Here is a 23,566-nt window from a genome sequence, read left to right as displayed (position 1 = left end):
ATCGACAAACAGCAGGAGCAGATTATGAAGAAACATTTGCCCCCGTGGCAAAAATGGTAACTGTCCGAACTTTTCTCGCTGTCTCCGCAGCCTGACATTGGGATGTTCATCAGATGGACGTCCACAACGCGTTTCTTCACGGTGATTTGACAAAAGAGGTATATATGAAACCTCCTCCTGGTTACAAGGTCTCTCAACCGAACATGGTCTGTCGTCTTCAAAAATCGCTATACGGTCTTAAGCAAGCACCTCGATGTTGGTTTGCTAAGCTTACAACCACTCTCACACAGTATGGTTTTCAGCAACAGCACCCTGATCACTCCCTATTCATCTATGCTACAAGTTCTGTTCGGTTGCATATTCTGGTTTATGTCGATGACCTTTTGCTGACAGGAAATTCTGCTAAGGCCATGTCTGATTTTAAATCATATCTCAATCAATGTTTTAAAATGAAAGACTTGGGCAGCCTCAAATATTTCCTTGGTATTGAGGTGGCGCGAAATTCTGCTGGATTCTATCTCTGCCAGCGAAAATATGCACTCGACCTCATTGCTGAAACCGGACTCTTGGCTGCGAAACCAGCTTGCCTACCTCTAGAACAGAATCATCGCCTCAGCCTCAGTGACAGTGAAGAGCTATCTGATCCCGAGCCTTACCGTCGTCTTGTCGGGAAACTGCTGTACCTCCTTGCTACTCGACCTGACATAACTTATACGGTACATGTTTTATCTCAATTCATGCAGCAGCCTCGTCTTGATCACTGGACAGCTGCGTTTCGCATTGTGAGATACCTCAAGCTCAACCCCGGTCAAGGAATTTTCTTACGAGCAGACTCTGATCTACGCCTATACGGATGGTGTGATTTGGACTGGGCAGGTGATCCTTCATCTCGTAGATCTCTCTCGGGTTACATCGTGCAAATTGGAAAATCTCCTGTTTCTTGGCGTTCGAAAAGACAACCCACTGTGTCTCTTTCTTCCGCCGAAGCAGAATACAGAGCTATGGCTGTCACCACCTGCGAATTGATTTGGCTAAAATCACTCCTCCACTCACTGGGTGTTGCCCATTCTGCGCCGATGCTGCTACACTGCGACAGCCAATCCGCATTACACATCGCGGCAAATGATGTGTTCCACGACCGAACAAAACATATCGAAGTGAGCTGCCATTTTCTCCGGCACCATATCAAAACCGGCACTATCTCTACACTACATGTTTCGTCTTCCACTCAACTGGCGGATATATTTACGAAGTCTCTCGGACAACGGGAGTTTGCGAGTTTTCTTTCCAAGTTGGGCATACAAAATTTATATGCTCCAACTTGAGGGAGGGTATTGTGGAGATATGGAAGAAATATTCTTTCCTGTAAATCTGTAACTGATTTATTCTGATTTGCTCTGTTTCCTAAAATGTCTCTAGGTTAGCTAATGACGTTCTTGTATTTCATTCGATAAAAGACAGACATTCATTCTCAAAGCTCAAATCCTTCTGATATTTGTCACCAACTTCTATAAGCTAGCTTATACTAATATGTTAAACTATATATATACATCTTTATGAAATATTCGAACAGGCAATGAGATGGTGAGGGAATGCAGGAGAGAAATGTCTGAGAATCTCATGATAATGAGATGTCTCTGTACATATAACATAGAAGCTAATATGTCGCAGGACGATGAAATCTCGACTCGGGACGAAGATTTCTACACAGAGATTAATACTGCTGAATGTGATTTTTCTTCTCAAGGATTGGAAGATATTTTGGAAGATCAACAATTTGATGACGAGTACAGTTTCCCCGAGCTCACGAGTATGATGGATTCTGCCATGATGATTCTTTACTGAGTTCCCATCTCCTTGGAATGATATGTCTGGTTTTCTTCATCTCCAGTTTATGTCTTTGAGTTCCTGTCTTGGTCGCTCGCTCGCTTGCGTTCCAAGCTATCTCTTGGGTTTCTTGTTTTAGTTTTATGTTAGGGTTCGTACGTTTCGTTTTTTTAAAAGTAGTGAAGCATGTATGATCTTGGAAGATAATAATCAGTGCTCTCTATATAAGAGTGGTAGAAAAGTAATTTTTGTTTTCATTTTTGGAAATAAATAAGAAAAAGTATACATATTTTTTTTAAGGAAAAAAAACTCAATTATTTTTTTTTTGGTATAAAAAACTCAATTAATTAACTCAGACACTCAACCTCAAGAAAGAAATACCTCGATGGGGTTGGGAACCAGAGACAAACTAATTAGAATGTTCTTATAGTCTCCTAACATTGGTTTTATTTCATATTCTTATGAACTTTAATTGGTATGAGTTTTCTATTATTAGTTTCTCATTTAATCTCTGGTCTAGTAAAGTTGAAAAGTTAAATTAATTTTCCGCTTTCTCCATATTCAAGTATAACGAACCTGAAAATACACGAGTTTAATGGAATTCGTCATCGATCAATTTAGTTCCACGACAAACCTTTTTTTTTTTATAATCCGGAAGTTCACAGGACCTACTACATCTCCCAGAGGATCGGAGAAATCCAGGTGAATACTCCTCTTCACGCTTGGGTTTGAACCCAGGGTGAGAGCATGCTTTGCATGTTCTCTCACCACTAGGCCACCCAAACTTGGATCACGACAAACCTTCTTTGTGTAATATATATATATATATATATTGTTTCACCAACAAGCCCACATGCGTTGAGCCCTCGCTTTGCCATTTTAAGCTTACAAAAAAAACTTGGATCAAATTGGAAATCGTTCATTTTATTCAGTCCACAGATGAAACAGATACCAGATTCATTGCATGCACATGCAGTTCGGGTCCCCTGAGACTCCGAATTACCAATGAACGCCACTTGTCATGTCGGACATGATAGAGGCCGAGAAGATTCCTTCAGGCGACCAAACTTGCAAAAAATGCTTTGGCCATCGAGTCTTCTTCTCCGCTAAGGTTACGCCACGTGGCATCAATCCCAAAGATGTCAGAGAACACCCAAAAAAAGAAAGCTGCATGGTCGGAATGATTTCGAACTCACTCGTCTTACCAGCCAAGTACGTAGCAGTCGTATCTTGAAAACCATTTACCGAAATTCATTCAATCAACATTGGAAGAAAAGCTACAGAAATATCGTTTTCTGTTATATTGATGCATGCACCTGAGAATGTATATAAATAATAATAATATATTCGCAATCTAAATGGTATTATTTTAAACATCTCATATATAGTACTCTCTCCCTTTGTGAAAAAATATCGTTTTAGATTTTTTTACAATTATTAAAAAAATATATAAAAAAGGTCATATACTATTGGGAAATATGAAAATTTTCAGTTCCTATATTGTTTAGATATTGGTGGTACTTTCTATTTAAATTCGACTTATACTATTCAGATTTTATATTAAATTTGATTCAGTTTTATTAGGTTTGGATTTGGCTTTTTATTGATAAAATTATTGGAGAATTTTTTTATTTATTTTAGTTCGGTTTAGGTTCAACTCTCGATTTTAGAAAAATCATAACCATTTGATTTTTATAACAAATTCGATTTGATTACGGTTATGTATTATTCTATTCCAATAGGTTTGTTTAACCAATTATTAACCAAATCGGTGACTTTTCACTATTTACTGAGCAAATTTAATGTTTCCGACGGAAATAACAAATTTAAAAACAAACAATATATATATAAATCAAATTTTACCGAGGAAAAAAAAACAAAAGTAGAAAAAAAAAATAGTAGAGATGGAGGGGCATGCATACTCACAAAAGTCACATGCCTGTCGTCTCTTCTTCCCCGATGCCCAATTATATAAAGACCAATCCCCAATTCCCTCTTATAGCAAAACACCGCCCTCGTCTCTTTTATAGTTCCAACACCATGGAAATGGCAAAACATGATATCATTCACGCTTCCAAATTTTTCACTACTTGCTCTCCAATATATTCCTCTTTATATATTCGACGTTTTAGATCCTCGAGTAACTCCGCACCAAACCCATTTTCTAACTCTTATTGCCAATGGAGTTCCGACCATCTCTTCCTCGAGTTCACCCTTCTGTCCGGATCCCGATCTCTTCCTCTTCCCGTCTTAGTGGTATTGCTCTCTCTCTCTCTCTCTCTCTATATATATATATATGCATGTTTGAGGTTTGGATGACGTGTTCATCTCTAGAGCTTAATTTTTGGCCTTTTTGTTTGATGTTTTTCTTGAAAAACGTACGTTGTTCTATGGTTACGTTTGTGCTGTTTGGTTTTAAAAGTTCACACTTTCGTAGCGGAAAAAAATTTGAAATGAGATCAGATATATATCTGCTGTAAACTTTTACATGATCGTTCGTTCGTATGTACAGTTACGAGTGAAAGAGACACCATCCACGCGGCCCAAAAACCACATTCCAAAAGATGGAGCCCTTCCAAAGCGGACCTTCTCATCCTTGAGGAGGCTTTCTCGGCGAATGTCGGAAAGATCAAGACCGATACGAAAAACGAGCTGTCTGAAAAACTCAAGATACCGCCCCGTGCGGTGGCACTGTGGTTCACCAAGCGGAGAGCCGAGCACAAATCCGAAAAACTCGAGGAGAAATCTGTTGTCTCTCGAGCTCGTTACCTCAACTGCATGGCTTACTTGGACAGACTTTCCAAAAGGAACGAAACCCTAATGCAGATTCCGGTATATTACATTTTCTTTCGCTGTGGCTTACTCTTGCGGTAATTATACGGTCCAAGTTGTATAATTACAGTGCACTGAACTACCATGGTGTATTTTTCAAAACAAAACCATGTCGTGATACTTCAAATAGGTGGCTGCTACCAATGGCACGCTGATAACATTGGACGAGGACACGACAAAGGCAAATGGGTCCAAATTATTACAACTTGTGGATCCCCGAAATCTTTATTGTGTCGGACGTACCGGAGAGACGGCAAGTGAATCGTATGAAGAGGCTAATAGCTCAGCTAACTGGGGAAGCGCTGATGAGTACGATTGTTTCCGAGGGTTAGGGAACATAGTGGAAGAAGGCGACAGCTACACGACGAATTCATACCCTTTTCCGGAGCTTGAATTTTGATGGGTAGTGATATGAGTTCATGTATGACCATCCCCTCTTGGTTTTCAATTGAATGCTGCTGCTGCTGATGATGATCAACCAGATGAATCTTCACTGTTTACTCTTGGTGATGTGTGTTTTCCTCTGTCTCTGCATTATTCCCATCTGCAGAAGTGGAACCTATATGCCATAACAAACAAAACAAAAAAAAGACACCAGCTTTCTTCTCCTACCTGATAATATATATATGCATATATGGTTTCTATTATAGTTGCAAGATTTGAACACGACAAGAAACAGAGAGCTTACATGAGATGGTGTCCAAGAACACATTAGGGTCGTATCAGTAGAATGATGGAAAACCGAAATGATAATGAAGAATGTGAAATATGCACAGCTTTTGTTTTCCTACAAAGAATCATTATAAGGGTAACAACTCTCTGCTACATCCTCCTCTACCTACATTGTAAAATAAAAATCGAAACCCCCCGAAAGAAAACATCATCCTTCTGCTTCCTCACATCAAGTGATGATCAGTAGATTGTTTTCATGCCCGTCGTGGTTAACAATGGGGCGGAGCGGATCCACTCTCCACTGCCCATCTACTATAAATTTGATCTGTCACAGAAAGCAACAACATTCAGATTCGTGTTTTCCTTTCCGCATGTAAAGGGAAATTGGTATCGGATTCAGAGTCGATCGGATGATCTAACCTCGTATTTGCCCGGATATAACTTCAGCGACAAGGAAAAGACGCCATTCTTTGATTTCTCCATCTTCCTCTGGAGATGGTATAAGCCACAGTTCAGAAACAAAACCATACATGAAATTCTATTCCCAAACTGTTGACTTCCCATTTTACATGTCAACGAATTGATTCATCAGGGCAGTAAAAAAATCACAGTTTGATTCCTTTTACCCTAATTACTTCACAGATTTTGACAGCATGACTTACCTGGGTCGACCAGCCGTCAAATGATCCTGCCAGTAGAACTTCCGAAGCTGAATTAGGCCAAACTATGGGAGCATCCCGGAGTAACCGTAAAGCTCTACGGGCATGATCTATCCTTCTCTGTTTCTCTCGTATAATCCTTTGCGAATCTCTAACGAAAAAAGAAAAGATATCACGTGAGGAAAATAGCGTAAGCATGCTCGTATCTGTAAGCATGTGTTAGTGTGTATATACGCACACATATACAAACACTCAGAGGAATCCCTACTGAAATGAGAAATGCATTACGTTATAGCCATTGCCATCTTTCCTTCCAGAACTGCCAACTTCGCCCGTGTTGACCGCAAATTATCCTGGGCACTCATGATTTCGTTCTCTTGGAACTCCCAATCGTCAAAAAGGCTCTCCAAGCTGCCAGAAGAATGCATCTCTCTATCCTAAATGAAGTCATAAAGCCCAAAAAACTAAGGTAAAGGAAATATAATCCACACAACTCCTACAACTTTGATTAAGAGTTTTCCACTGAACTGAAAGTCTATATCTTTGTCACGGTGAATCAGCGAGCATTTGATTGAAAGTATCCCCATATATCCATCATTCAGAGAATTGACAAATATGAAAAACGATAAACGTACTACAGAGTGAAGAGATACATATGGGACATGATTCTCTGCAAATAAAAGGAATAAAAACATCAATTACCTTACTTGTCACAGCTTCGTCAGTATGAGTTCTAAGGGAGCGAAGAACTGAAGAAAGTTCTGCCTGTAGATGCTGAAGGCGACTCTTTATATGGGTTTGATTTATCTGTCCCGAATCAGAACTATATCTCTCTCCCCCCTTCATGAAATCACCAGAACCCACATTCTCATCAAGGACAAGCCTCTCCTGGCCACCGTCCAAACTACCAGGAGAGATTTCGGCAGCTGTAACATATATGTATATGTTTTATATCTTTATCATCAACTCATTGTATGCCGAAGAGACAGAAATTGGGCATTCATACCTTCAAAATCAGCATCTGAAACTCCAGCCCTCTTCATGCTCCATGTTCTCCATGATTCCAATATAGTCGAATTACTTAAGCCATGCATGCCTGAAAGCGACTCGCTTTCAAGAAACTTCTTTCCTTTCTCTTCACTAAGGCTTCTACTACAGTTTGACTCTGTCTCGGTAAATGCTCGAAGTTCACCGAGCTTTTTCTTTCAACAATGCAGGCAACATTCGGCAGAGTGAACCATGTATTCAAAGAAGAATATGAATGTAATAGCGAGCAGCAAAGTGCATAGAAGTTAAGCAAGATACCATTTTCATATAAGACTCAGGAAGTGGACCGTTGTGGCAGAGATCGTTCATGGCGCCATTACTTTTTCCTTTCTCTCGCAAGCTAAGCCCCAGACCCAAATTCCTTTCTTTCTCCAACCTGCTCAAGATACCTTCAATGCCACTTTCACACCCAGCATCCTCTTCTCTGAGAAAACAGAAGCCAAGTCATCAAGTCATTACATAAGAAAATGCTTCTAAATAGTGAAAAAATGGACTGAGAATTCATTGACAAAGAACTGTAAATTAGAAGCCTCACAGTGAAGACAATGAAGAAGATGAAAGACTTAAGGCAACATCCGAATTTCCAGAACTCCAGGCTCCATTTCTCTCTTGAGAACAATCGTTTCGGGGCTTTTTCTCAATACCCAAATCCTCATCCAAGACGCTACCGTTCTCTCGAACGCATAATTTCCCTTCGTTTCCTCGTCCTTCCTCCCCATCCATATCCCAACCCATTGCCAGCCAACCGCCTTGGTTTAAGATACCCTCGACAAGATCAGATCTTCCGGAACGAATCAGGTCCTTTTTGGTCGGAAACATGTCCGGTTTCTCCGAATTCTTCATGAACTCCAAAATCTCCGCTTCCAGATTCTTAGTCCCCTCGCTCTCCCAACCCGTGCTACCCTTCTCGCACCTCCTCAAAAAACCACCACACCACGAACAAGAAGAACCTTTCTTCTTCTTCTGCTTCACCTCAAGAAACCCTAGCCCCAACCCACCACTCCGTCTTGCAGCGAGAAGACTCCTCCCAAGCGCGAGATGTACGCAAGCTTTCGACGAATTTTTCGGATTAAACGAACAGAAAATAGGAAGAGACAAAAGGGTGCCACAGTCTATCAACGAATTACGAGCAGGGAAACAGGAAGCGGAACCTGGCGTGAGAGACACCATGGTTGGGGCATTTCGTCAAACAACTAGTGCCCGTAACCTGTCGATCCCCGCGACTCGCATCAACCAGAAGAAAGAAGAGAGTGAGAGGCCAAATAACGAACAAAACCTTCAGGTAAACGTGCCATCATCAATGGGTTTGCCGACAAGAAAAAAAATTATTAAGAAATTGCCAAATTGGGTAACTTCATCGCAGGAAAAAATCGACACTTTTCACCTCCAAGATAAAGGAGAATGCTTTATTCGGACGTTAATCCATTTCCACGCCGAGGTATCTTCGGTTTACTGTTTTCTTTGGGGATGGAATGTGAGAATCGTATCTCGTCTTGGGCTGTTTCTCTTTTCTAATGGCTTAGATATTTTAATGGTTGAATCAAATAAATCACTGTTTACATTCGTTTCCCACCATTAATTAATTATTTAATAATCCATACTTTTAATAAAGATAAGTTATATGGAAGCATGCCTTAAAAGGGTTCTTTAAATTCCCTAATTACACCGTTAAAACAAGCGAGTCAGGAGCTGCCATTGGGCAATGGAAAAAGGATCAATGGGTCAAATTCCATTGACCTCTACCAGACAACTATAGGACAATATGACACTGATGCATATCAGCGTCACATTGATGTTACAATAAATTTATTTTTCAGTTTGTAAGCAATGGTTTATAAATTTGTATAGGAGCTGAGGTGGACCGTGGATTGTGTTTGGATTACTAGACGTTTTCTCTTGTTCTAATCATGTAGAGAGAGAGAGGGGGTCACGTGCTGAAGATGGAGACATGATTTGGACACTTTGTCATGTTGGAGGCTTGGACGCCAAACACTCGCTGGTAGCGTTGCCCCATTAAATCTAGCCGTGGATTATCCGGATTTCGATTCTGGTTTGATTGGATTATACAGAGTTTAATTATTTCGATTTTTTAAAAAAAAAATCGATTTTTACATTCGGTTATATTAGATTACGAAAAAAATAGTCATTTTTTTAAAGGAATTTACTATCTCTCCGGTCCGATTCGGATTCAGATTCGGTTTTTTCGATTTAAAAAAAAAATGATAACCATTAGATATTTTTTCGGTTATTAGCTACATAAGCGACCTGCCTTAGTTTTAATCACTGAATCCTTATCACATAAAATGACATATAACATTCGATTACAAACTATTTACCTGCTTCGCCTATCAGTCGCCCGCAAGGGCTAGATCAGGTGGTAAGGGAGCAGGGGGTCACCCCTGAGGTGGAGGGATCGAATCCTGATGTCGTTCTTCCTTACCATTTACCTGCTTCGCATGTCAACCCGTTACTGAGCTGATTTACCTCCCACGCGTGTGTTGCAGGCTCGTGCGTGTGGACTTCCGAATGAATAAAAAAAAAACATTCGATTACAAAAAGGGTGGGTCCAAAGGAGACATTATTTGAAAGTATCAAAAGGCCCAACAAGAAATGCAATAAGCCCAATACAAATTCGGGTAGAATAAAACAGGCCCAATTCATTGAAGCTATTTATTGGATAAATAAATAAATAAATAAAGTAGAAACTTGAGATGATAATACTGATCATAGGAATTATTTTATTAATTAATAAAAAAAGGACAAATTCGGATGGAGATAATAAGGTCAAACCAAGGAACCGGACGGATAACCGGAAATCCTCCTGCATTCAGAAAGCATGTCCACGTAAATCTGGCATTTGCTGATGTCGCTCCCGTTGCCGTTCAAACACTGCAAACGTATGCATGATAAAAATCACACATACATACATACCTGCATGCATGCATGCATACACACATTTCAATTCAGAAACAAAGAGAGAGAAGGAATAGACATACATCTCGGAAGGCTCTGTAGTGCAGATCGCAAGGCCCAGAAAGAAGGAATGCTGTTTGAGACAGGAGATACAGCAGTTTGATGCTGAATGGTACGAGGACCCAACACAGCATCAGCAGCCCTATTTGCCATAGCAACTCCAGTCCCAATTGCCATCCCTATCATACATATCATCCCCCAACCAATTTTACAAGTTATATATATATATTTATAGAGAGAGAGAGAGAGAGAGAGAATAGCTCGTGCGAGGCATGTGGATACTTGATGATTCGGTTCTACGACGCCGTTTTGGTGCATCCACTCGGAAAGCAACGAACAGTGTGTCTAAGACATCTTCTCAGATTGACCACTAGGCATGTTCCTCCTAAAGTAACTTTTGGTTGTTCAGACAAGATTTGAGTAACCATCGTCACTTGCACACAAAAAAGCAAATTATTTATTTTCAACTTTGGGAGATTCTTATACATATCTACAGCATCTATTATTATTAAACATGTCTCTATATATAGTGTTTATATATGCTTCACTATTTGAATGTATATGCACGTGTATTTTTTTTATCAAGAGATAGATTTGAAAATTTATCAAAAGATATTATGAACTAGAAATAAGCTAAAATATTTTTTTAGAGATCTATATGAACAATATATTAGAATATTATTTTAATATTAGGTTTGATTTATTTAGATATTTATATTAGTTAAATAAAATATTTTGTTATTTTGTGGTAAATAAAATTGATTTTTTTTATAATTAGGATGTTCACTGTCCACTTAATCTTCTAAGTCTGGAGTCAATCTCTAATCACGCAATTAATTGCGTCTTTTTCTCTCTACTAATGAAATTAATCCCATAATGAATTTGAAGTGATTTTGTCACCTCTAAACGATATATGAACTCTACTGTGTATAGAGTAACAGGAACGAGGCATAACCCTTCAAAAAAAAAAAAGGATCGGAAACTTCTCTCGATCGTGCAAATACTGATATCGAGATCGGGAACTTCATGTCGACGATGAACATATTCTAATATCGGTTTTTTTCAGGGTCGGTCCACATCAAATAATAATCGAGAAATTGACAAAACAAAAAGTGATTCGGGAATATTCAAATTTCAGTAGCACCCTCATACCGGAGAGGTGTGTATATAATAATATAGCCATCATATATATATACGCCTCAAAGAATTTCCAAAATCCGAAGAGATAATCCATATGTAAATTAAGTGCCATGTACAATTTGATTCGATGTACGAAAATCAAAGGACGAAATGGGAACGCAACCATGTGGTGTCAAGTGGCTCGTACATTAATTAACGGTGACGCCTTTGTGAATTAGAACTCATAAATAAAAATACAAAAAAATATATATATATGAGCCAAATCTGTGTATGATTTGATTGCCACGATACGATCCAAATTTAATCCGTGGGACCATATATATATATATCTTTCGCTAGCCTAAGAATTTTCGTATTTGCTTACAAAACAATAATGCAATATAATCGTATCGGTATCAACCCTTTGAATTATTGACGCCTTCAATATATAATATAAGAAAACAACTTTTGAGAAATGAGATGACAATTTTTTTTTTAAAAAAAACAAGTTTTGGAATACGTTTGACTAAAATTACGAGAATTTATCATACAAAGTAATTATAATAGATTAGATTTTGGAAAGTTTTGTAACATGAGTAAGATACATAATAGAAACGTGTAAAAAAGATAAATACAATTTTAAAAATGTATAAAATAGATATCTAATAAGCCAATTTTCGTGTCCACACGTTCGTATATATGGATTAGTAAGCCAATTTTGATTCCCCGACGAAACTGCTAGACTATCATTTCGCATTCTAAGTAGTACCGCATTTCACAACGTTACGATTCTAATTTTGATAACTTTATTCATCGAATATTTGGCATCATCTACCGAACCCAATATGCCCATATTATTATTCGATAATGACTTATTTGACCCGATTTCCCGTTTTTTTTTTTTTTTTTTTTTTTTTTTTTGCTTATTGTCTGTTTTCTTACACATTTCGCTGTCGCGAAATCGGCACATCTCATTGCCTTCGGAGATATATATGTGTTGACAAAACGCGTTTAAGCCGATTTGTCCGTTTGCGTCACGCGCTGTTTCCGATCATCCACCGATCGAACGGCTACAAGCGATCGGATTATTGTTGATCCGACGGTTGAGAGACGCCGAGGGAGAACTCCGAAATGGGCCCACGTGGAGGCCCAACACCCCGCAAAACGACACGCATTTTCTGTCTATTTCTAGCTCATGCCACACTGTTAGGCACTCGTGCCGCTTACCTGATCTCCCCCACTAGTCTGCATCTGTCTCGAGTAAGTATTTTGAATCCAAATTGAACTCTTAATAGTATGAATGATTCATTAACATTATTAAGTTCAAAAATATATATACTTATTTATTTAGTGATATATAGAAAATGATTTTTTTTTCTTTTAATCCAAATTGAATTTTAAGAGTGTTCATAATTCCTATATCGATGTTCTTTATATATATATATATATATATATAAATATATAAATATATATATTTGCACCATTAATAAGTATTTCTTTGTTGATGAAGATCATAAGATCCTTCCATTCATATTTCATTACAAAAAGTCTAATCCAAATAACTCATGGTAATGCCATATCTCTAGCGGTCGATATAATTTAATACGGACATATCTTGGGCCCATTTTCATCAATTTCCTAAAGTAACTCCTACCACAAAAAATACCACATGCTAAAATATTTATATATTTTTTTCTACCATGATAGTTGGACAGTCCTCCGTGAAATTAATTGTACAACACTCAATCACAAAAAAAAAGATATTTTTTTAAAAATCAATACATTGTGTAGAGAGTTATAATATCTCCGAAGTTCATTACAAATAAAAAAAAAACACATCTCTTATTGTGTCAACAACCCCGCATCGATTATAAAGTAAAAAAAGAGTACGTGCTATCTATAAAGGCTATTCATAAGGTATCATTACCCATCAAACAAGACATAAAAATGCGTGAAAAAAAAAACATGGCAATATGTACCAAGTTATCATCACCTGCCTTAAAAACGGTCCATTTAATTATATTCCAAAAAATACATATACACGCATATATATATATATATACATATGTATAGAACATCAGATATGGTTCATAACACGTGAAACCGTAAAGAAAAGGAAAAAAAAAACATATGGCACGTCCACATTGGTAATTTTCTTTTTTACCACCAACTTCTCACATGGATGTTACCAAGCGGTTGTGAATAAGTCAGTATTCGACCACAAACCCAAACTCCTTCCCACTTCACCTATATATACACATACACATACACACACTGCATCACCATGCAATATGCTCAAAAGCAAAAGCTATAGAGCTTGAGAGATCTACATATACATATAGAGAGAGAAAGTGGCATAATCTCTCCAATCTCCAGCTCAATATATATACAAACTAATACACACATATATGTGTGTGTAATCTCCTCTTCATTTCATGTAGAGTAGTCAATAATATTCTGTATATACCAAAAAAAAAAAGTTTTTCCTCATCTAATTCTTCTCCGATCCGTAGAGGGAACTCATCGTTTTCACAGCCGGAAATTAATGGACGTCGTGAAGATGAACGTTCAAAAAGGTTCACCGAAATTTCATAACGAGAGGGATGAGGAGAAGAAGAAGAAGCATGGAGGCTGGAGAGCCATAACCTTTATCTTAGGTAATTTTTTCCTCCCTTTTTTAATCTATTTTATTTTTACCCTTTGTGTTCTTCGATTTCTAGCTTTGAAAGTGTTATCTAACTGAAAATTTCACCGCGTGATAATAGTGGTAGTGGCTTATAGTCATTAAATTCTGATGTGCTTAGACATAAATTCCAAATAAATTTGTGTGTACCTAAATGCACTTTATAGTTTATATCAGCAATGAATGATTTGAAAGGATCCGGTAATAAAAGGAAAGGACAAGTTTTGTAAGATAATCATCCGATAAATATTTTACTTTTTTTTTATATATATAATGGACCGTTTCATGCTGAAAGCCTTGCACAAAACAAGCAAGAAAAGCCACCGTTAAGATCTATGGATGAATTGATATAATATTATACATGTAACCGTCGGTCCAACAAATTTGACAGAAATCACCAATCCGGTTCATATGCCGAGAAACGGCAAAAAGGGTCATGATGGTTTGTCATGTCAGTTTTTGTATATTTGTTTATCAAAGATTAACAAAAAAAAAAGGGAAACTAAATATATTTTTTTTGGACAGGAAATGAAACGTTGGAGAGATTGGGAACGATAGGACTGCTATCGAACTTCATGGTGTATCTGATGAGAGTGTTCCACATGGAACAAGTCGACGCATCGAATGTCATCAACATCTGGTCGGGTCTCACTAACCTCACGCCCCTCGTCGGCGCGTTCATCTCAGACGCCTACATCGGTCGCTTCAAGACCATTGCCTTTGCCTCCTTCGCCACCCTCCTCGTACGTACCATATTTACGTATCAGTTTTTCTCTTTTATTGCATATTTTATGACACCAAACAAAGCAAGCTCCAAACGCTACGTAGAAATCTTAAACTATGATTGATATGGTTTGGTATTCGGAGAGGAGAAAAGAAAAAAGCTAGGTTTAGTATTTGATGATAAATGCATTGCTTTTTTTCTTTCCCCTTAAAGGTTGTCTGGAATCTAAAAAGATTTTCTTTTTTAATTTAGCAGATATAAAATTAGATTCACCAAATATATTTTTAAAATACATATTTTTTTCGTATAAAAGTTGATTTTACGTGGCGATGGAAGGTGGAACTTGGCACGCACTTCCATCGTGCATGTGGAGGAGAAGGATAAGGGAACGTAGATCTTTTTTGGTACACTTTAATTAATAATATAAGAAAACAATATAATTTTTTATTTTATTTTATATGGTTGGGTGACGCATTAAATTTGTAGAGGGACCTTGGGGACTAGAACGTTGAACATGATGCAAAAACATTTAATATAGTAAATAATGGCGTAGATAGCTATAACAATTATTAGAAATATTTATAATAAATTATAACTATGAGGTAAATTAATGAATAAAGTTTTCGTTTTGCTAACGAAGAAGTGAGCAGATTTGATCACATGAAAATGACCTAACAGCAACATCACAAAAAGAAAAAGAACCATTAGAACTTTTGGATCGTTTTTTAATTATTTAAACTTTTTTTTATATATATAGATAACTTACAACTTTAAATAAAATTCTTTATGGATTGGCATTCTATCACATTGGTAAGAGTTGCGTTTAAATCTCAAATTCTTCCCATTTTACACTTTTTGCCCGAAACGGTAACTTTATTTTTATTAGAGAAAATACAGTAGGTGAACCACTTACTTCAATAGAATTTACTGGTTCAGTGGAAAATCGATGCATCCCAAGTTGTAAAAAAAAAGGAACTATCCAAATTTAAAGGTCCGTTCATCTGTCATCAACCCTTATATATATTAGTTCAAGGTTAAATATATAATTAGGTTGTCGACCTAAAATTGGTACATGGAGAAATATTTCTTTGATCTCCTTTTACTTTATTTTGCAATATTAATATATAAAATAAGCCATAAAATCCATATGGAAATAATTTGAGTGAAGTGACAAATAATACGATTAATCCAACTAAACCTTGACTGTTTTCAATTGAACAATACTAATAATATCCAGCGTTAATTAATTTTGTTAGGTTATACGTCACTTTCTCTAGCTTGTATATAAGCCAACAATCAAATCTTTAATTGCATAAATTAAACTAGTTAATTGTTTTTGTCAAAATATTAAACGAGAATATTAATTATTCCATTCGTTCTTAATATTTTCCGTTATAGACAATACTTTTTTGTTATTAAATAGATATCATTTTAGAAATTTCTAGATGATTTTTAAAATAATTCTCAATTTTACCCATAATTAAAATTATCCATTTTTAAAATTTAATAAATATTAATTATGTTAATTTTTCTATATATAGAGGGAAAAAAATTAAAACTTCCATTACCAAGAAACAAAGGGATTAATTGATTCGGTAATTGTTCCAACTTACTTTCCTTTTGTCTCTTGATTTGAAAGTTCAATTTCAATTACCTATGTTATTTGTCTCTTGTGTCCTAGACCAATTATTCAAATATTTCTAGTAATATTTATGCTTATTCTATATTAAAAGTTTGGATTTTATACTTTATTGGAATTAAATTGATCGTTAGTGCAAAATGAAAAAAAAAATGAAAGAAAGATCCACCGTCATCCAATTCTATTCTAGGCTAAACTGATAATAATAGCATCGGGTACATATATTTCTTTCGTAAAAAAACAAATTAACAAAAAAAAAATGTTTCTAGAACCAATTGAGCTAATAATAATAATAATAATAATCAAATAATCTACAGGGATTGGTGACGATAACACTCACGGCCTCACTGCCGAAGCTCCACCCGCGGCCATGCAACAACCAACCACCGGCCGGAGGTTGCGTCAGCGGTCCCAACAAGTTACATCTCGGCGTTCTTCTGACTGGACTCGCCTTCCTCTCCGTCGGAAGCGGCGGAATCCGACCATGCAGCATCCCATTCGGCGTTGACCAGTTTGACCAACGAACAGAAGAAGGCTTAAAAGGCGTAGCCAGCTTCTTCAACTGGTACTACACCACCTTCACCATCGTTCTTCTCATTACACAGACAGTGGTCGTGTATATTCAGGACCAGATCAGTTGGGTCATCGGATTCAGCATTCCGACCGGTCTCATGGCTTGTGCCGTTCTCTTGTTCTTTCTTGGGATGAAGCATTACGTGTATGTTAAACCGGAGGGGAGTATATTTTCCGGCATTGCTCAGGTCATCTCGGCCGCCTTCAAGAAACGGAAGGTCAAGATTCCGGCGGACGATGCCGCGGTGGAGTTTTACGATCCGCCGGTGAAAGCCACCGTATTGTCCAAGTTACCTCACACCGACCAATTCAGGTAGCAATATATACATTTCTCCGAAGGGCTCCTCACTAATTAAAATCCGTAACCCTAACCCTAATTTGTCTGTTTATTATGAACTAGGTTTTTGGACAAAGCCGCTTTGATAACAGTAGGCGATTTGAACGTTGATGGTGTTCCGACAAATCAACGGCGATTGTGTAGTGTCCAGCAAGTTGAAGAGGTGAAGTGTCTGATCAGAATAATCCCTGTTTGGTCGGCGGGAATCATAGCTCTCGTCACGATGTCTCAACAAGGTACATTCACAGTATCACAAGCCCTAAAAATGGACCGACACATTGGTCGGAATTTCCAAGTTCCGGCAGGTTCCATGTCCGTAATCTCTCTCCTAACCATCGGAATCTGGCTTCCGTTCTACGACCGGATCTTCGTCCCGTCTATCCGGAAAATCACGGGCCATAAGTCCGGAATCACGCTCTTGCAACGAGTCGGGGTAGGGATCGTGTTCGCGATCCTGTCGATGGTGGTGGCGGGGCTGGTGGAGAGAGTCCGGAGAAACGCCGCAGTTAACGCCGGAGATCCGACCGGAATGACGGAGATGTCTGTGTTCTGGTTGGCGCCACAATTGATACTGATGGGACTTTGCGAAGCGTTCAACATCATCGGACAGATCGAGTTCTTCAACAGTCAGTTCCCGGAGCACATGAGAAGCATCGCCAACTCGCTCTTCTCGCTCTCCTTCGCCGGTTCGAGCTACCTGAGCAGCGTTATCGTGACGACCGTACATAAATTCTCCGGCGGGAACGGCCGGCCGGACTGGTTGAACAAGGATATTAACGCGGGAAAATTGGATTACTTCTACTATCTGATTGCCGGTTTGGGAGTGGTTAACCTGGTTTATTTCTGGTATTGTGCTCGGAGTTACCGGTACAAGTCCGGTTTTCAGATTGGAGATGACGACCAGAAACGATCTTTTGAGGATATAGAGATGAACCCCGTCAAACCGCTGAAATGATTTAACCAATTAGGATAATGTAGAAAAAATAATGCGGTTTATTCGAATGCGGTGTATTCGTATAAAGCTATGTACCTATTATGATATTCCGACTATATATATATATATATATATATATATATATATATATATAAGTGAAATAATATTTAGTCTTAATGCAAAACTACGGACTTCGGAGCTTTTTATATGACATTCGCAGCGTGGTTGCATTCTACCATCTTTTTATTTTGTTCAACTTTATTTACCTACTTTCTTTAAAAGTGCATAATATATATATATATATATATACACATATATAAGAGAGATCTTGAAAGTAGGGTTGTCCAAATCGATATGATATTACTCTCATGTGGGTTCGTCACAGATATTATTGGTAAATTTGATAAATAACCGAATAATTAGACCGATCCAAATCAAACAACACAAACCGATTATTTTTTGGAAAAATAGATGTTTTTATCAATAAAACTGATATAATAACAAGATGGTTATAATTTCTGTAAATTCCTAAAAAACGAATTAAAAATACAAAAACCATTTTTTTGTTGAAAAATAGAAGTTTTTATCAATAAAAACTAAATACGAACCATAATCAAACCGAAATACTGTCGAACCAAACCGGAATAGACCGAATTCAATACTGAATGACTAGTTTTTCAGGAGACATAATTAACAGATTCATCATAGTTCATGTAGAAGAGAAGAAGAAGCCAAAACGCCAAATCCCGAAGCAAATACTCTTTAAGAGGAGCCACCACCGACATCAGACGAGCCATGGCCGGCCATATGAGCTGCTGAGCCATGGTGGTTGTATTGACCACCACCACGACCACCCCTTCCCCAGTTATTGTAGTAGTTCTTTTGGTAATAGTTCCCACCAGACTGTTCATAATACTGCTGGTTCCTTCCATTCTGGTAGACACCACCTCGCGGGTTCCTCCCATTCTGGTAGACACCCCCTCGACCTCCTCCACCGGCTCGCCCACCTCGGCCATTAGAGTAGCCCCTACGGCCACCACCTCGGCCTCCTCTCTGGTTCTGGTATGACCGTCGAGGCACATACTCTTGGTCCTTGTGCTCAAACTCTCTCTTACCATGGTCTTGTTCTGTCTGATAGTGAACTTGTTGTTCCTGCTGTTCAGGGACGACAACCTCAACTGGAACCTGAGCTACTTCCATCTCTGTCTCATCCTACAAACCGAAAATCCCTTTATTTTCACTCTCGAGGGATGGGGGAATTACAAGATTATGCAGATTTTTGCAGTCCAATTATATTATATTACCTTCTGGTGTTCGTCTTGAGGCGATTGATGATCATCCACATCTCCACCTTCTTCTTCGAATTTTGATGGATCTTCTCCCTGAAAGCAGAGGGGTTGAACACCATTATGAGCACATGCATGCATGCATGGAATGGAAAGCCATGTAAGCAAACTGGTAGGACAATCTTTGGAAACATTTGAAGATCCTTTACAAGCTTTGGAGAGACCCAATATCAAGCATTGTAGACTTAACTCACACTAAGTATGATCAAATACATGGACAAAGCAGAAAGCAGTCTACTACAGAGCTCATCCCATCGGGATGCAGCTTCGAGAAGCAAGAGGACATTTCGGGTACCAGTCTCTCTCTATATAAATTGACAACTTTCTCTTCAGTGACAGTCACCAAACATAGTTGTCCCCACCTTTACTTCGGGCATAAGACTTTGCACAGTACCCAAAAAAAACAACCTTTTAATGGATAAAACATATTTGGGAATCAACCCTTCAAGGCCTACCTAGTCCAAGATTACAAACTATGGCTGGAAGTGTAATATTCTTTGTCAAGATCTATTCTGGTGGCTTCTATTTTGTGGGTCTGGACTTAACCACTTGCCCACATGCTTTACATCAGATAAGTGTGATTCTTTACGGCAAGCAATGCAAAACCCACCACTTTTAACAGAGAACATAACAATCTGATGTTGTCGGAAATTTGCATCAGGATCAGGTAGAAGGTTCACTCATTCAACCTCAGGAACAGGTTTCAGAGCAATAGATAAAAAACTAGTCAGTCACTAGGATAATTGTATATAAGGCAGGGACCAAAGCCTAGAGTCGTGTTTTAGAGACATTATCCCACTGTAAACAAACCATGTCAGGGCGTTCATAATGTCGGACAACAAGCTCTCAGTGTTAGACGGCATCCCGATTATACCAAGAACACAAGAATATCACAAAGAGCTCGCATTCACTGAGAAGAAACACAGCACAACCCAGAGACATTACTGGTTGTCCTAAATTAACATACTTTATGACTGAAATCTAAAACAGTAACATACATTATACATATGAATGATGCAGAAACTACCGGTGATAAAAATCATACCTTTTGCTGGAAATGGGCAGCTGAGCCTTCCACTTGGATAGTGGCCTCAACGGGTACACCAGTCGCCTGGAAAGAAACGTAGTTCCCTTACACCAGTCGCCTGGAAAGAAACGTAGTGCCCTGCTGCGGCGGCCACCTCAACCGGCGCTTTCATCTCCGGAACTGTCGACAAGTAATCAAAAGCCATTATCTTCCTCAGCTTCTCCCTCAATCCAGCATCTGAAATTCCAGATCTATCAGAAATTCAACCAAAGACATGAACTAAACCACAAGCACAATTCAAAGGAGATTCGAATTTACATGAGACATTGGCGTTCTGTTCAATCGGTTGATCCGAGTTAACGAGCCATAGCTTGGCATGCTCGATGCAACGCTCCAATGCGTTCTTGTGGGATAAGCTCGAATCCACCGGCCGAGAAATCATCAGACTGCCAAGCCTCGAAATCAAATCCAAATCCCGTTCGCCGAGCAGATCCGTCGCGTCATCGGTAACGTAATCGTAAGTCAAGCAGCAACCTCGCTCGTGCGTCCTGGTCAACATTGTCGAAGCAAACTCGCTCTGGGACTTCACGTCGAAGAGCGAACCGAAGTACAGGAGATTCATCAGATCATCCACCGCAGCGCCACCGTGGCCGCCGCTCTCCTGCGGAACCGCAGAATCGTCACTTTGGCGTTCCTTGTTGTCGAGAGCGTTGGTTTGATCGGACGAAACCTGGTGACACTGGATGGCGAGGCTGATTTCCTCCGACACAGCGGCGGAGAGAGGAGCGCGAAGCTTCTCGAGCTCATCGATAGTGGCGACGAGACCGGGCTTGGAGCGTAGGACTTCTTCTTGCTCCTTGTTAATGGTTTTCCCCTGAGCAATCGACTCTTCCATCTGAAGAATCCTGTTGTATTTCTTGCGTAGGGCACGGAGACGCTTGTTGATGAGGCTCAGAACAGGTCCGTCGGTGGCGTCGGAGGAAGCTATCGCCGCCATGGTGGAGATGGTCAAGGGTTTCACAGGAAGGGAAGAAATCAACGGTCGCCGGAAAAGATCACCCCCGGGCACCGGCGGCGGCAGAGGCGGAGGGGTTAGGGGTTTTAGAGCGATGGATAAGTATGAGGCGCTTCGATTCGAGATGCAACAATAAAAAGAGGTTTGAGAGATTGGGGAAGTCCAAACAGCAGCCTCCCCCACTTTCTTTTTTGCTTTTTTTTTTTTTCAAATAATAATTTATTTTGCCTTGCCTCAGATTTTTCTTAGGATCCACCTACAAAATGGGCTTTGAACCTTGAAATAAGCCTAATGAATTTTTTTAAATGGGCCTATAATTGGGCCTACGTAATTCCGACCAATATATGTTAAAATGGTGTAGCTTTACACCTTATATGGGCTTTATAATAAAATACTAAAGCCCATTATGTGAGCCCAACAATATGAAGGTCCTTTTTCATGGGCCTATCCATTTTTCTCAGATCCATTCAGATTTTATGTATAATTTTAGCTAAAGATTCAAGCCCATTTGGTTTTAGAATCTGATATATCGTATACTGAAGTGTGTACACATATAGATACATATATATATATATATATGTGTAATCATATGGAAGATCGTGACTTGGCAGTTGGATTGTCATTGTGATGGCCTTTTTGTCAAATCCCAACATCATCATTGTACACTTGGTGACTTGCTCATCTTCCTTTTTGTCAACTGGCATTGGCAACATTATGTAACTTATATTATCTAGTTATTTTTATTTTTAGAATTCGACCATTCCAAAATTGTTGAACATATTATTACTAGCAATGACACATAGTTATAGATGTGGTTTATAATATCTATAACCTGGAAAACAATATTGGCAAAAAAAAAAATGCAGATGCTTAAGCAATCGGATTTATATAAAAACATTCAGATGATTATATGAAACAATTTTATCAAAGACTTTTCTTTTTTTGAAGGATTGATTTAGAAGGCTTCTTTCTTTCTATATTGCATTTTTTCCAAACGTTTTCCACGTGAATCATTTCTCTATTGATTTGTTTCAACGAAAGTTAGAAATCAAAGGCTCTAGGCTTGTGAAACCCCCTCGAAAGCCTAGAGTGAGGTATCTAAGGCTTTAGTTCAAAAATCTATACATAACCAATGGAATTATGTGTATGTATGTATATTCAAATATCTGGGTGACTCAATTGGTTAAAAATGATAAAAAAAAATATATTTCTAATCCATATCTGCGTTTCTATTTGAGAATGATCATTTATTTGTATTATAATCTTTGGAGATATATAATTGGATCCGGTGAATTTTTGGATTATCAATATATATATATATATATTCGGAATGGGAGATAAATTAGGGTTTGATTATTGGAACATTTGTACAATTATAACTACACAATCTGAATTTAACCAAATGTTTTTTTATTCTTTTTTTTTTTGTAAAAATGTTTTAATCTTCTAATCTGTCTTTCTATAATTTTCAATTATAGTGCAATGATCAATTTTCAGTTGCCAATTGACGAGATAAGACCGACAAAAACACTCAAAACAGGATAAAGAGATAAAGAAATGAGATTAGAACACTCCCAATCGATTAGGGTTAATAACTCGTGCATGTTTTCAAATACAGTGAATAGCTAACTATTGATACAGTAATGGAAGGAATATATAATTAGGGATTAAACAAAAAAAAAAAAATATATATATATATATATATATATATATACACATTCCAACCCTTTCTCTCTAATACGGACAGAGCTTTTGGACAGACCGTTACTATCTACAACGGTAGACGTTAACGCTACACCTAATATCATACATATACAGACACGTCACAAACAACACAACCGCATCACCATCACCATCACCATCACCATCACCATCATCATCATCATCATCATCCCCTAGGATTGCTGTTTCCGGATCCTCCTCGAGTCACCATTGACACCCAATTCGGAGCGGTGGTGGGCGTCGTTGCCTTGTCTTCGGTGTTCTTCGGAATGGCCATCAGCTCCATTAAAATGAAAACGGTTGATGAAGGAGGGAGTTTACCGGCCACATTTTTTTCTCCCATAATTTTTTTTTATTCTTTAAAAAAAAGATCTCTTTTTTAATTTTGGGTTTTTTTTTCAGCGGTGATTTTTGTGGATATGTGGGGGGGGGGGGGA

The 23,566-nt window shown here is 38.3% G+C and overlaps 4 protein-coding genes and 1 long non-coding RNA gene across 8 annotated transcripts; 2 read left to right on the top strand and 3 right to left on the bottom strand.

Annotated features, from left to right (window-relative positions):
• Positions 1-3,860: 3,860 nt before the first annotated feature.
• Positions 3,861-5,266, top strand: LOC104822094. Its single transcript, XM_010553197.2, has 3 exons — positions 3,861-4,083; positions 4,340-4,659; positions 4,790-5,266. Exons 1-3 carry the CDS (start codon positions 4,008-4,010, stop codon positions 5,057-5,059), a joined length of 666 nt encoding a protein of 221 aa, XP_010551499.1. The 5' UTR covers positions 3,861-4,007; the 3' UTR covers positions 5,060-5,266.
• A 121-nt stretch (positions 5,267-5,387) lies between these two features.
• Positions 5,388-8,540, bottom strand: LOC104822093. Of its 3 annotated transcripts, none has more exons than XM_010553196.2 (9): positions 8,189-8,540; positions 7,573-8,086; positions 7,296-7,461; positions 6,997-7,192; positions 6,693-6,916; positions 6,279-6,427; positions 5,994-6,141; positions 5,752-5,820; positions 5,388-5,656 (listed from the first exon to the last, which is right to left on the bottom strand). In XM_010553196.2, the coding sequence occupies exons 1-9, from the start codon at positions 8,205-8,207 to the stop codon at positions 5,561-5,563; spliced, it is 1,581 nt and encodes a 526-aa protein (XP_010551498.1). In that variant the 5' UTR covers positions 8,208-8,540; the 3' UTR covers positions 5,388-5,560. The 3 variants fall into 3 exon arrangements, with proteins under 3 accessions (XP_010551498.1, XP_010551497.1, XP_010551496.1); XM_010553195.1 differs by having other exon boundaries at positions 7,573-8,313; positions 8,422-8,540; XM_010553194.1 differs by having other exon boundaries at positions 7,573-8,540.
• Positions 8,541-9,577: 1,037 nt separating this feature from the next.
• On the bottom strand, positions 9,578-10,515 carry LOC104822092. Its single transcript, XR_773138.2, has 3 exons — positions 10,293-10,515; positions 10,034-10,189; positions 9,578-9,926 (listed from the first exon to the last, which is right to left on the bottom strand). It is a non-coding gene; the product is annotated as an uncharacterized LOC104822092 (long non-coding RNA).
• Positions 10,516-13,401: 2,886 nt separating this feature from the next.
• Positions 13,402-18,062, top strand: LOC104822091 (protein NRT1/ PTR FAMILY 2.13). The gene is made up of 4 exons (XM_010553192.2): positions 13,402-13,786; positions 14,338-14,555; positions 16,493-17,061; positions 17,149-18,062. The coding sequence occupies exons 1-4, from the start codon at positions 13,675-13,677 to the stop codon at positions 18,038-18,040; spliced, it is 1,791 nt and encodes a 596-aa protein (XP_010551494.1). The 5' UTR covers positions 13,402-13,674; the 3' UTR covers positions 18,041-18,062.
• A 515-nt stretch (positions 18,063-18,577) lies between these two features.
• On the bottom strand, positions 18,578-21,576 carry LOC104822090. 2 transcript variants are annotated; one of them, XM_010553191.2, is made up of 6 exons: positions 20,711-21,576; positions 20,511-20,629; positions 20,411-20,476; positions 19,324-19,401; positions 19,060-19,231; positions 18,578-18,966 (listed from the first exon to the last, which is right to left on the bottom strand). In XM_010553191.2, the coding sequence occupies exons 1-6, from the start codon at positions 21,387-21,389 to the stop codon at positions 18,782-18,784; spliced, it is 1,299 nt and encodes a 432-aa protein (XP_010551493.1). In that variant the 5' UTR covers positions 21,390-21,576; the 3' UTR covers positions 18,578-18,781. The 2 variants fall into 2 exon arrangements, with proteins under 2 accessions (XP_010551493.1, XP_010551492.1); XM_010553190.2 differs by having other exon boundaries at positions 19,000-19,231; positions 20,711-21,574.
• Positions 21,577-23,566: the final 1,990 nt, after the last annotated feature.

Source organism: Tarenaya hassleriana, unplaced genomic scaffold (genome assembly GCF_000463585.1).
Source record: "Tarenaya hassleriana unplaced genomic scaffold, ASM46358v1 Cleome35, whole genome shotgun sequence".
Taxonomy (NCBI): domain Eukaryota; kingdom Viridiplantae; phylum Streptophyta; class Magnoliopsida; order Brassicales; family Cleomaceae; genus Tarenaya; species Tarenaya hassleriana.
The sequence above is the reverse complement of the archived record's forward strand: the minus strand, read 5'-3'. Positions and strand labels throughout refer to the sequence as shown.